Source organism: Ipomoea triloba, chromosome 3 (assembly GCF_003576645.1).
Source record: "Ipomoea triloba cultivar NCNSP0323 chromosome 3, ASM357664v1".
In the NCBI taxonomy this organism is placed as follows: Eukaryota; Viridiplantae; Streptophyta; class Magnoliopsida; order Solanales; family Convolvulaceae; genus Ipomoea; species Ipomoea triloba.
In genome coordinates, this window is record NC_044918.1 from 24,085,772 (window position 1) to 24,098,842 (window position 13,071).

Below are 13,071 nucleotides of genomic sequence, written 5' to 3' on the forward strand. Positions count from 1 at the left end.
TACTCTTATACTATTAAGGTTTGCGGAATATTGTAAAATATAGTAATACAATTTCTATTTGTACTACAATTGTATATTAAAATATGATAATACAATTCTCAATACAATATATTTTTTCCTACTTTTCTATTCGTAATAATCTAATAATACAGTACATATACTTCCCTGCAAAAAAAAAAAAAAAAAAAAAAAAAAAAAAAAAAAAAAAAAAAAAATAAAAAAAAAAAAAAATAAAAAAAAAAAAAAAAAAAAAAAAAAAAAAAAAAAAAAAAAAAAAAAAAAAAAAAAAAAAAAAAAAAAAAAAAAAAAAAAAGAAATTAAAAAGGAAATAGATTCACTTAATAATAACAACAACAACAACAACAACAAAAACAATAACAACAACAACAACAATAAGGTTAACATTAAAAAAAAAGGAAATTCTAACAAAAATTACTAATTAATAATAATAAGTATATGGAATTAGATTAATAATAATAATAATAATAATAATAATAATAATAATAATGATCCAGAATTCAAGCAGCCATAATGTTCTGAAAAATTACTAATTAATGTTATTAATATGAATATAAGGAAGATTGTGGAAGAGGGGGGAGGGGACAAAGAGTTGGTAATTCATAATTTTGAATAAAATACAGACTATTATTTTACTATTAAAATTGCACTATAAATACTTTCAAAATCAAACAACAATTCTACCATTGAATATTTTATATTCTTCTCTGCTATTTCTCATTTTCTCCTTATTGTTTAGTAATGGAGTATGTTTTCATCTCTGCCTCACCTATCCCCATGACAAGGAAAAGCTCTTTAGGTTCTGGTTGGTGTGTTGTTATTTGTCCAGAGAATATCAATGTTCTACGGTCAACTAACAAACACTCAAGTTCTTATTCCATTATTCATAGGTTAATTTTCCCCTAATATAGTTATACTTAGTGAATATCAAAATATAAGTTAAGTGTACCTCAAGATTTTGCAATAACTGACCAACAAGTAATTAAATTAATTATATATAATGCAATGCAGATTATCTGCATATTGCATTTGTACACTTATTTTAGAACACTGGATTTTTGTGATATTAGTTGCATGCAAGGAAGACTCATACTATAGTTTATTTGTCGATTCTTATATGTTATAAATCATAATATCATAAGAAATGGATTCTTTGATGAATTATAAAGTGATGCTGTTAGTTTTAGCGGTGAGTGAATGTGGAATGGAAGGTGTTAAAACGAAGAGTCAAGACTCCCCGAGTGTCGTGTCTCTCAAGGATGACAAATTGGAGTGAATCAGTGTTGACATTGAAGGTGTTAAGAGGTAAGAGTTGCAAGTATTACTAAGGTTTTTTTGATAAATAAGTTGGGGGTTGTAGGAACAAGAGTAAACTAAACAATATAAAAGGAAATGAAGGGGATGCATGTCGCAGCTAAACAATGATTGATTATCCTATGGTGATTTGAAAACGAGTTTCGAGATTGAATTAGGGGGTCACGGTATTTATACCAAGTGACGTCACACTCAGACTCTCAATCCTCATTCGGTTGAGGCATTTTATCGAACACCTTACCTACCACGCCTCCCGGACCTTGTCCTTTCGAACTAAGGGCAGGGATGTAGATGAGTTGGGCTCATGAGAGGCCGCTATCGCGCACACTCTCACTTCCACTCGGTTCACTAACTATTCCAGCCGAAATAAAAGCAAAGCATGAGAAACATCACCCACACAAGATTACAATCCTAATCCACAATCTTCATAATCATAAGGAAAAATTCAAGCATCAATCAAATTGTCTAACATGGGCACACACACCCCAAACTATTCTACTCAAACATAATGAACATTCCAGAACAACAAAGTAAAATTACACTAAGCAATAATTTAAAGAAACAATCTTAAGAAAAGAGTATTTTACCTAAGAAAGTATGGGTTCTACATCTTCAATCCATCTTCATTAATCTAAGAAAACTAATCTATTATAGAGGGAATGTGTTTTCTTCCACCCCAAAGGGGAAGAAAAGGAAAGAGAAATCATATCTGAAAATTGTGGAAGTCCCCCTTCAAAAATGAGAAAGGAGGGTTTAAATAGCTGTCCAAAAAGTCGAAATTCCGCTGCTGCCTACTGGACGCGTCCACGCCCCTCACCACGCGTGTAGTGGTGCGTGGTTGCGTTCTGGAATTATTCCACGCTCATCACCACGCGTGTGGTGGTGCGTGGTGGCCTCCTACTCGGTTGATTCTTCGTTTGTTGCTTCCTTTTTGGTCTAGGACTTCGCTATACCCTGCGGAAATGACTCAAAACACATCCTCTGAGATGAATTTGTCAGTTAGGTGTTAATTAGAGGTTTTATCTATGAAAGATGATCACAATTGGGTGATGAAACTGTAAAATGTTATCCAAATATGACCCGAAACTTGACTGTTTTTTGCGCTTATCAAAGTTTCCACACTTAAACCTTGCTTGTCCTCAAGCAAGCATGCTATTTAAATCCTAATCATCTAAGCGCCAAGAACAGTTAAGTGAAAGTGGGTTGATCAAAAGATTTGTGTGCAGGTGTTTTGGAACAGAGCGAGTGAAATTCCCTTCACTATCTACCAAGACTATTAAGCTTAGGTCAACCTAATGTAAGGAATATGCTAAGGAAGCGAGGGTCTCAAATGGTAGGTTCCAAAAACGACAATCACACTTTTTCAATCATGCAAACAATGGAAATTCGTCTTCATTTTGTTGGGGCCTAAAAGTCGATCCCACTAGTGGGAACGATGTGCACACCCTAGCCAAATGTCCATCCATACGCCAAAGCCCCTATACTGAAAATTAAGTGAGGGTAGGGACATGGACCGCTCATCGCCATGGCTTGGGTGATCACTCTTTCTTCTCAACCCCCTCGGATCTCATTTTCGGGCGACCCGACTTCACATGGATCTCCATGCTTTTTCGAAGGTCAGTGCAATGGGTGCCCGAATCCAAGCGGGGTGGCTCACCTCCTTTCGTTTTTCTCATCTTCTAGAATCTCTTTGGGACAACCTACTTCACGTGGATCTCCACGCTTTTTCGAAGACGGTGCAATGGTTGCCCCATATCCCAACAAGACGGCTCACCTCTTGTTTTATCTCAGGGAGTGGCCATATTGAAGCCTTAAATCAAACTTTCACTATGTCTTCCCCTCATGCCTTTTACTTGGGGTTAGGGAATTTTTCACTCTTAAGCTCACTATAGGCTCTCCTTTTGCCCCAAGCCCTACCAGATTGAGTTCATTTCCCGGGCTTCGCCAATTTTATCTTTCTAAAACTTAGGGGGTACACACTCCCACTTCGAGAGATCCTTGACTAAGGTCCCAACAAAATAGAAGACGAAAAGCATGCAATCAATCAGAGATTTCAAATTTTTGGTAGTGCAGTGTGTGTGTCATGTGTAGCTTCCAAAGCATATTTCAAAAATTTGTTTGGCATAAGATTAAGAGTCCTCCTAGATAGTAGAGACAACAACGCACTCTCTAACCTTATACCTTAACAACTCAGTTGATTACCCATCATATACATAGCATCCTTTCCACACTTAAAAGATTACATCGTCCTCGATGTTTCCATGAGGAGCTGTGAAAAAAGGAGCTAGGTCAAAAGAATCAATTAACAACAAACACCTTTCCACACTTAAAAGTGTTTCCTGGGCTTGGACAATTCTACTAAATATTAACACCCAAAAAGATCTTGCATTAATCAATCAAAGAACAAGAATATCATCTCAATCATTGGACAAAGCTATCTCTTTACAAAAGGGAAAGAAAGATATACCTTGCGTAGCAATTCTTCCATTGTGAATTAAGCACTGACTTTCCTTTTTCCTAATCAGAATATCCCGCAATAGAATTTATCAACAAAAGATGGATAGTAAGGGATGTACCTCTTTTTGACCATCTAGTTCATTGGTTTAATCTCTTCCTTATTGGGCTTGGGGTGCCTCACAAGAGCGCCACGTTTAACGTCCTTGGTTGGACGAAACGTGGTAAAAACAGGACAAATATAACACATGCAATAAAAACAGATAAAAATAAAATATTGTGTGTGTGTGTGTGTGTGTGTGTTAGGAAGGCTAAACAATGTGCTCAGAAAGGCTCAACAATATGCACTCTAAGGCAACAATGTGCTTTGGAAGAATGGACAATGTGCACTGGAATGCAAAAAAAAAAAAATTAACTTATACAAAATTACTATAATGCCACCGTTTTTTGTTTAAAGTTGTTTCATTCTGAACGTTGATCTAAACTGAATCAAGGGTTCGGATTACATTTCCTATTTCTCACCTAAGGTTTATTTTTCACTTATATATATATATATATATATATATATATATATATATATAATGGCTAATAATACAAAAGGGCATTTTCGGTATTATAGTATAAAAGTTATTCCCAAATACTTGGAAATAGTTAATACCGGAATGGCTATTCCCCTTGCAAAGGAAACCGTTCATTCCCGGGAATGCTATTCCAAGGAATAAAAGGACAAACCAAATGATAGAATAAGTTTATTCCTAGAAATGGTATTCCATTCACAACCTATTCTATGAAAAAGTATTTGGTAAATTAGTTATTAGTTGTTACAAGCAAAATGAATTTCTCAAAAAGCTGATCAAAAAAACTTTGAGCAATCTTTTAGCATTTTGGAGCAATAAACTATTACAAAAAACTAATTAATCAAACACTTATCTTAATTGTTTAACCAAGCCAAACAACTAATAGTGACTAAATAAGACAAAATTAACTAATAAGCTAACTATGTTACCAAACAACTTATATTTTTATTTCTTTTCTACTTTTTGAGCTCAGATTTGATTACTGGCCTATCATGTTATGTAAAAGATATTATTTTTCAAAATAAGATACTTTAAAAAATTTCTTTTTAAATAAATCACTTTTTTTTATCTCATTATCACATCACGCACTTAGTAACAACTCTTTCAATTGCTTTATAATAACAGTCAGCCAGGCAGCAAACTGTTGTTTTTCATTTTTTTTTTGAGAATCAAACTGTTGTGTGCACTGATCCATATCCACCCAATATAACGCATCTTCAGTATTCTTCCAGTTTTGTTCTTTATATTATGTTCAATGGAGCAAAAACAAATGTTACCCGAGTCACACATTGAAAATATAATAAAAAATATATGGATTTTATAAAGTTCTGAGTTAAACTAATTGACCTTGACCCAATCTTAGATTCTAACATTACCCAACAATATATATCAAACTAAAACTCGTACATTCAGGAATGCTACTCAGTAGAAAATTTTATGTTTCCCGTACCGGTATGGGTGTTAGGACTCAAGGGGTCAACAGAACAAAATTGAAGCAATGGCCAGCAGCTACAGCTACACAATACTAAACATACATGATACAACACCTCAAATGCAGCAACTTCAGGTAGGTTGGGAAATCAATGGACTAAAATTTGTATAGATGTCTCCTGCACAATAGCAAGAAGTAATTGAACCATCCAGAATTTGAATACCTGCAAACAAGTGCTCTGGTCTTTTGTTATGCCAGGCACTCGTGATTACGCACAGGTTGATATCTCCCCAGAGATTTTTCCTGAAATCGCTGTACATTGCTCGGGAGCATTATTGCAAGCATACACTGCCGGTCCAATGGAACTCTTTTGTGAAGGGTCAGCAATGGCATCCTCCAGTTGTTTAAGTTTCTGTCTCTTGCGTTCGTGCTGAGCCTTTCTTTTTTCAGCATTACGCTTCCTCTTCCTGCTGAATTTATCAAGGTTTTCATCGTCAGGACATGTCTGGTTTGACAAAGGTGCTTGCAATGCCATGTTAACCCCATTTCCTTGTTCATGCTGAGCCTTTCTTTTTTCAGCATTACGCTTCCTCTTCCTGCTGCATTTATCAAGGTTTTCATCGTCAGGACATGTCTGGTCTGACAAAGGTGCTTGCAATGCCATGTTAACCCCATTTCCTTGTCCCTTCACAATAAGATTTTCCAAAACAAGCCGATGAGCTAACCTCGCCAAACAAGATCCCGATATAGACTTGGGAGGCATAGGCCTAGAATGGTTTGTCAAGTAGAAAGATATTAGAGCTCAAAAGCATGATTCCTTTATAGAACTATTCATAACTCATTGCAAACATAATAGAGTTTCTCACCTTACGGTGACTCTCCCTGTGGTAATGGCAGTCTTCTCATGCCACAGCATTGGAGGCGGCTTGATGTCATGCTTTTTGATAGCCTGATATACAAAAATATATATACGAAGTAGCTTACAAGTTATGCAAGGAGAGATTTAGATTTATAAAGACCCAAATTAGAATAAAAAGGAGTAAAACAGAGGATGAAAGTCACATACCTTTCCAGGCAATATTACTCCTTCAGGCAGTCTGGTAATATGAGGATGAAAAGAAGGGACTTTATAAAATACACATCTGCAAAAAGGAATAAAATACAATCTCTCAGCTCCACTTCCACCAATGCCTGAAGTAAAAGCAAAACCTCTACTGGGAGAACACCATACATTACGTTGTTCTCTCTTATCATATCCATGCCATTGATTGGTGAAGGTATCTCTATAGGACACACAGGGTTATCAGAAATATACATGTACCCATTCATTCCATGGCTGCAAAATTTAAATATCAGCTTCAAAGTTGGAGAACCAAGAACGCAGGTATCATAAATTTAGTACATAAATCTTAAATTACCAATAAATAAATAAATAAATCTAGTGTCTTAACTTGCACAATTATCATCAAACTGTAAATCCTAACGCATAAAAGATTGGCAATAACCATGAAATAAAGATAACTCCTTGCAGAATGTCTTTCCCTTTGTCGTAAGGGTCGTAGTGCAAAGGTAGACAGTACAAAAGATGAATGACCAGGTGACTTCAAGTAAAGAAAAAGAAGCGGATCAGATTTAGTGAGCATTCAAGACTTTACAGTACTTCACATTCATCCAAATACAGAACCAACCATTTCCCATCTTAAACACACACAAAACAGCAGTTCATGTTAGTTAGCAATGCTGCATTCCATGAATGGCCTTGGTACAGTGTGCATAATATTTGATACATGGCATCATTGTGTACAAAGTGCAGACATGCACCAATGTTAATCAGAATATTACTCCATGTTCATCATGACTGTTATTTTATTTCATGCAAATTTGTAGCCTTTATGAAAGAGCATAATTCAATGAACGTGGAGTACAATTGTGATGAACATCAGAGACAAGGATGTACCTTGCTCCATACACATGGTGCATGATATTTCAATTGCCAGAGATTAATTAAACATTAAATTATGTGCATATCAATCAGTGAAATACCCTTTTTCCAAAACACAAATGTCAAAAGGTGAATTCTGCTCAATGTTATAGCTCCATGAACATATCAAACCTGAATTTTGGGTTGATTTTCCTCTTCACTTTTGTCTGTGTCAACTTTGGATTATCTTTATTCCGTTCACAGAATGAAAAAATCTTTCCACCTAAAGGATGTGATCCATGAACAAATAGCATATCAAGTCCAAGGCTGTTTCTCTTCTTTTCTTCATCCTATATAACAAAGATGCCATTCAAATTTATCAAAATTGCAACCAAAAAATGTAAAAAGATGACTATTTATCCACAGCAAGAACAACTACCGTCAATGTATTCTCAACTTTTGCTATCTCTGAGAGAAGACGGGATTCCTCAATAAATGGTAACTTACACACAGCCTGCATATCAAAGGAAAATAAGCAGGAGCAATCAATGGATGCAATTAAGACAGGAGCAAAACTAACAAGTGGAAATGTGGAATTGCAAGAAAGACCGAAAGTTTCAGAGGGGGCATTCCAGAACTGAGGATGTGCATAAACGAAGAAAGCAGGTTATCAACAAATACCTGCCATGAATGCCTTTTTCCATTGATGTCAAGCTCAAAATCTGCCACGATAGAAGAATCATACTTCACAGAAAGAACTAATCAAGCAAAAAAATTCAAATTAGAATTCATCATACCAGGAGGATAGAAGTCCAAAATGGGGGATAATGGATCTGTCATCAACTTCCTGTACGAAAGAGGGAGTGCTTGTGCACTACGTGTGTGCAGCAGTTTTGGTTACAATAAGAATATTAATATTCACATATATAACTAATATAAGAATCTTTAAAAAAAAAAGTACAAATAAGTCCCAAAACCTTGCAGCTGGAAGGACACCCATCAACTGATCAAAAGGCTTGAAGGGCTTGCCTAGTGTGAAAGTTATGTCTAATTGATCAAAACCATGAAAATCAGATGCAAAGGGAGCATAGTGGTAAGGATAAAACCTGCAACATAACAATTTCAGGTTGAGTAAAGCAAAGATCATAATTATTACTAATATCATCTTCTGAAAACAGTGCACATTGGATACAGGGCATACCATTGCCAGGAGCAGACTCCTTGGTAGTAATAATGCATCACCCAACATATCCCTTCAGCATATTTCAAAACCTATGTAAAAATGAAAGCTGTTATTGTAAGGAAAATTGAAGATGAAGTTCAATTTCATGATAAGCGAGATGATTAGTTTGCAGCTGATTTGAGTATGAGATGCAGCAGGTACATGTAATATTCATTTATACCTTAAAACCAGCTCTAATTTAAACATGTTTTATGGATGCAGAAGTAAGAATGATATACAAAGTAATATTCTACATTGTAAGGATCATTGCAATTAAATCAGATGTAGTATAGAAGTCACAATCCACACAACCCAAGAGGAAAAATATAAATTAGACAAAACAAGAAAGAAAAACAAATGACCAAGAGAATCAACAAGACAAAAAAATAATCCTTACAACTGGATTGGGATCTTCTAGTTTTTTTCATGTTTAAAGGCAGTACAGCAAGAATGAATACCCTTACCGTATCCCTACGAACCCTATCACAGTCTTCAACAGATTCAACCCCAAATTTTTCTGCATAATATCTGTCTTTCCAGCCCTCTTCCCCTAATTTAACCTGAAATTATAAGATTTAGAATTATGAATTAGAAACTTGTCAATGCCTGTGAATGATTTTTACAAAGTAACTTGAAAATAAAATGAAAGATCAACAGACCTTGTCATCTTCCAAAGCAGTCTTGAAATTTGCATGGCTTTTAGTTTGATTCCCTTTAGTATCTGACTGATTAGACAACGATCACAGCATATTCAATTCAAAATTCAATAACAAACTCTTTATTCACCAAGGACTCAAAATAAGGTTCAATGTTACTCACTTTAGTTGAATGATGTCTCATTGGCCTCTCCCATTCTTTTCTTGCCTGAATTTATCATAGGTTCAAAATGAGGCAGTCTTGCATTTACACTCTAACATTTTATGTAAGTAATACTGTCAATAAGTTCAAATAAACAGAACCTGTATGCGCTTTTTAAAGATCCTATTTTCACATGAACCAACAGCTTGTATGAAATGCTCCACCCTTTTCAAATTAACCTGCACAAGTTTGAAGAAAAAAGTAATGGAAATGACAGAAGAATTAGGAAGCAAGTTTTCAGGTTTAACATGTATACCTCAACAGAATTAGTAAGGTAACCACCCATTTGGACAAATTCCTTCTTGTAGACATTCATGAGCAAGTCAATGGCCCCCTGGAAGACACTGAGAACCCATAAAGAAATAGACCTTACTAATTCAAAAACCCTCAATGAGAAACACTAACTAGCACTACAAGAAGACAAACCTCTGATATCTCCAATGAAGGCATGTGTGGTAGAAAATCATTTCCAACAAATAAACACATAAAAACGAAATCATCTATCAGTCGTTCCAGGTCTATTTTAACTGCTGAATCTGGTATTTGTAAATCATAAGCTAGATAGTCCCTGAGAACCCATATTCTGAGAAGCTGGAAAAAGAAAGGGTGAGGGAATGTTTAAGATACAAGTGGAACATAATGTTAGGAAGATCCTTGGTTATATAGAAAGGGTGGGAAAAGGAAAGAGGAAGAAGTTTTACCAACCTGAAACTTCTGTTGTGATATAAATTTTTCTAACTCCTTGCCACATTTTGCAACTCGGACATGTTTCACGAGTTTTGGACCTCTATCCTTGGAGTGTGCTTTGCGAACATCCTATGCACACCCCATAACATGATTTATTTAATCTCATAAAACATTGACAATATGCCAAGCATAATGGTAGCAAAGAAAATTCAACATAATACATACTTCTCTTAGAACCGTGAAGTGAACTTCGTGGGTGGCAAGTGCAAGCATAATCAGATCTGCATCCTAAAACATAACCTCACAATGTGTTCATAAATTGGTAAGGAAATGCAACATGTACAATAAATGTGCAGAGGCACCATGTTGTTTGGGGTACCAGGTGGGAATCAAAATTAGGCATCAATATTTACCAATCCATACAAGCAATGCCGTGTGTTAGGATCAAATCCATGCAGATTCCTTTGCAAGCGGATGTAAGAAATAATCTTGTGCTCTCCTTCACCAGGTACACTAGCATCAGAGAGAATAACCTAAAAAAGTCATGCCATAAAATCAGAACAAATGAGAAAGAGCAAGTTATGAGCAACAAAGAATCAGACAAAATGCTTTAGATGATACAAAATCCTACCTTGATTCCTTTCCAGCCTGGGTCCTCATTCATTCTTGTCTGTACATAGTATTGTAGTGCAGACGACAGCATAGCCATGAATTCAGTTCCAGGAGTGATTACATTAGAATCCAGTATTTTAGTATCTGATGAATCTTCCCCTTTTGATTCATGTATCCCTCTCAGATTCTCTGTTCCAGAAGCCTATAGTAATCAAATTTCAATCTTCTTATAGAGGAAGGTACTTGCTGAGATCATAAGATAAAATATTGTTTTAAAGTAGTACTCATAAAATAAAATAAAAATATGAGAAAACTCACTACATCAGCTGCATCTTTAGCAGCTCTAAAACGTCTTGCTCGCTGTTGGTTCATTTTAGCACGCGGTGCAACTCCATCTGCAGACAAGTTCTCAGTACTACAGCAAAATGTTACATACAATGTGCTTTCTAAAACATCATATATCCTTTCAAATCCAAACCAGCTCGGTCACCCTAATTTCGGAATACCAAGCTGCTAATCCAAGAAATTAGAGGTTCTTTTTCATAAATGAATTAAAGAAGCTCACTAACCAATCGCCATGAATAAAAGCTTCCGGGGCCTAATGATTGAAAAGATTCTATCAAGATACTTGAATACTGCCATGAACACATCATCGTAGGTCTTCGGAGGAGGCTGTGAACATCAAAGCACACTTCTCAATAAGGCAAACTCCCAAATCAATCAGGGTAATTTGAAAATTTTGGAAATTTGTGAATATACCAAGCCTTCAGGATGAAAACAAGGGTGTACAATCCCATTCATATCGAGATACAAGTTATCAAATTCGTATCCATTAGGATTTGGTCCGGTAGTGTCAATTGGGACGGTAACGCCGTTGACGACCGCCGGAGTTTCTTCCATTGCCGGCTCAACGGAACGAGGGTACCGTTCGAGCAGCCATCGATAGAACGCAGGTATACCCATCTTGAGAAGCAGTTGGTTTTGCTGGGTTTTGTTGTTCAGAGAAAAGACGTTGTTCAGGAATGCAGGGTTTAAGCAAGCTAGGGTTTGCGTACCAGCAGGGTGGAATGATATATTGATATGACAAAGGCTTTCGACTAAAACCCTACAAAAGCTTAAAATTGTGATCAGGCCTCAAGGAAAAGTAAGAGCATCCTATCAGTGGAGTTTTTTCATGGTAATTGAGGAGTTTTTTAAGTGTGATTAGGAAAGAAAAAATGACATAAATGAAAAAAAATAAAAAATAAAAATTAATTAAGAAAAAAATTAAAATAAAAAAGGTTGAGTCAGGCGCCCCTGTTGTGCTTGACGCGCGTCAAGCGCAACAGGGTTAATTTTCCTTGGGTACAATTTTATTGTACCATTAACTCCCATTTGCAGATGAATTCCCACCTCTTCTCTCCTGACTTCTCACTCCTCAACCTAAGGCACTGTTCCAATATTTTCAAAATATGCATTGATATGGATGGCCTAAAGGGTGTATTCAATCATGAACTTCTAAAGGTTTTTATAAAGAGTTAATTCCAGTAATGGTCCTTCGGCTATGTTGATTTTTTAAAATTAGACTCCGACTTTTAATTTGGACAACTTAGGTCCCTTAACTTTCAAATTCTTTTCAATGTTGGTCATTTCGTCAAATTTTGGTTAAGTTGAGGTCAAATAAAGGGGTAAAATTGTTCGTTTACTTGTATACTCGTATTTCTCATATCCTATACGCTATATATATATGTGAATATAATATCAGTCGAAGAGACATCGATTGAGATTATATGGCTTTGATTGAGACTTCGACTGAGATTATATTCATATATACAGTGTATATGACAGGAAAATACGAGTAATAATACACTAAACAGGTGAACAAACAATTTTACCCCTTAATTTTACCTCAACTTAACCAAAATTTGACGAAAGGACCAACATTGGAAAGAATTTGAAAGTCAAGGGACCTAAATTGTCCAAATTAAAAGTCGGGGACTAATTTTGGAAAATCAACATAGTCGGAGAACCATTGCTGGAAATAACTCTTTTTATAAACTTTAAAAGTTTGTAGGTATTCAATTCAAACTTTTAAGGGATTTTTAAAAGTCAAGCTATATTCAATTAAGATTTTTAAATAGTTTTTTAAAAGTTGGGGTGTTCAAAAAGTTATAAATTTGTGTAAAGTTTTAAATTTCGTAGATTTTTCTTTCTCAAATATAAATAATTAAAATCCAACCTTCAACCCCAAAATTTCAAGAAAAAAAAAATCATACCTGAAGGTTTTTTCTTTCTATTTAAACTCTATTATTTCTCCCTATTTAAACTTTATAAACCCTATACGTAAATTCAATAAATTATTTTTTTTCTTCATTATCCTGCATTTTCTACATACTTAAACTCTACTAATTTTTTGCTAAAGACCTTGTGGTCTAGTGACACCTGGTTGCATTCCCACATAAGAGGGGGTGGGTTCAAGCCTAATAGTACTCACTAA

The 13,071-nt window shown here is 35.3% G+C and overlaps 1 protein-coding gene across 5 annotated transcripts; it reads right to left on the minus strand.

The window, feature by feature from the left end:
• Positions 1 to 5,152: 5,152 nt before the first annotated feature.
• On the minus strand, positions 5,153 to 11,647 carry LOC116013537 (5'-3' exoribonuclease 3-like). 5 transcript variants are annotated; one of them, XM_031253351.1, is made up of 24 exons: positions 11,355 to 11,647; positions 11,165 to 11,267; positions 10,914 to 10,990; positions 10,615 to 10,797; positions 10,397 to 10,516; positions 10,209 to 10,271; positions 10,002 to 10,112; positions 9,723 to 9,887; positions 9,553 to 9,630; positions 9,398 to 9,475; positions 9,258 to 9,302; positions 9,098 to 9,163; positions 8,903 to 8,998; positions 8,418 to 8,488; positions 8,194 to 8,322; positions 8,014 to 8,090; positions 7,898 to 7,938; positions 7,656 to 7,730; positions 7,409 to 7,566; positions 6,527 to 6,631; positions 6,362 to 6,437; positions 6,162 to 6,244; positions 5,960 to 6,062; positions 5,153 to 5,830 (listed from the first exon to the last, which is right to left on the minus strand). In XM_031253351.1, exons 1-24 carry the CDS (start codon positions 11,556 to 11,558, stop codon positions 5,564 to 5,566), a joined length of 2,574 nt encoding a protein of 857 aa, XP_031109211.1. In that variant the 5' UTR covers positions 11,559 to 11,647; the 3' UTR covers positions 5,153 to 5,563. The 5 variants fall into 5 exon arrangements, 4 of the variants coding, with proteins under 4 accessions (XP_031109211.1, XP_031109210.1, XP_031109213.1 ...); XM_031253350.1 differs by having other exon boundaries at positions 5,153 to 6,062; XR_004097262.1 differs by lacking the exons at positions 5,153 to 5,830; positions 5,960 to 6,062 and having other exon boundaries at positions 6,532 to 6,631.
• Positions 11,648 to 13,071: the final 1,424 nt, after the last annotated feature.

Excerpts from the sequence above, each read along its gene's own strand:
- LOC116013537 (XM_031253350.1), bottom strand. The coding sequence starts at position 11,558 with ATGGGTATACCTGCGTTCTATCGATGGCTGCTCGAACGGTACCCTCGT. Across the intron at positions 9,476-9,552 it reads ACCTTACTAATTCTGTTGAG|GTTAATTTGAAAAGGGTGGA; the intron begins GTATACATGTTA and ends AAACTTGTGCAG. Across the intron at positions 6,438-6,526 it reads ATAAGAGAGAACAACGTAAT|ATGTGTATTTTATAAAGTCC; the intron begins GTATGGTGTTCT and ends TCCTTTTTGCAG.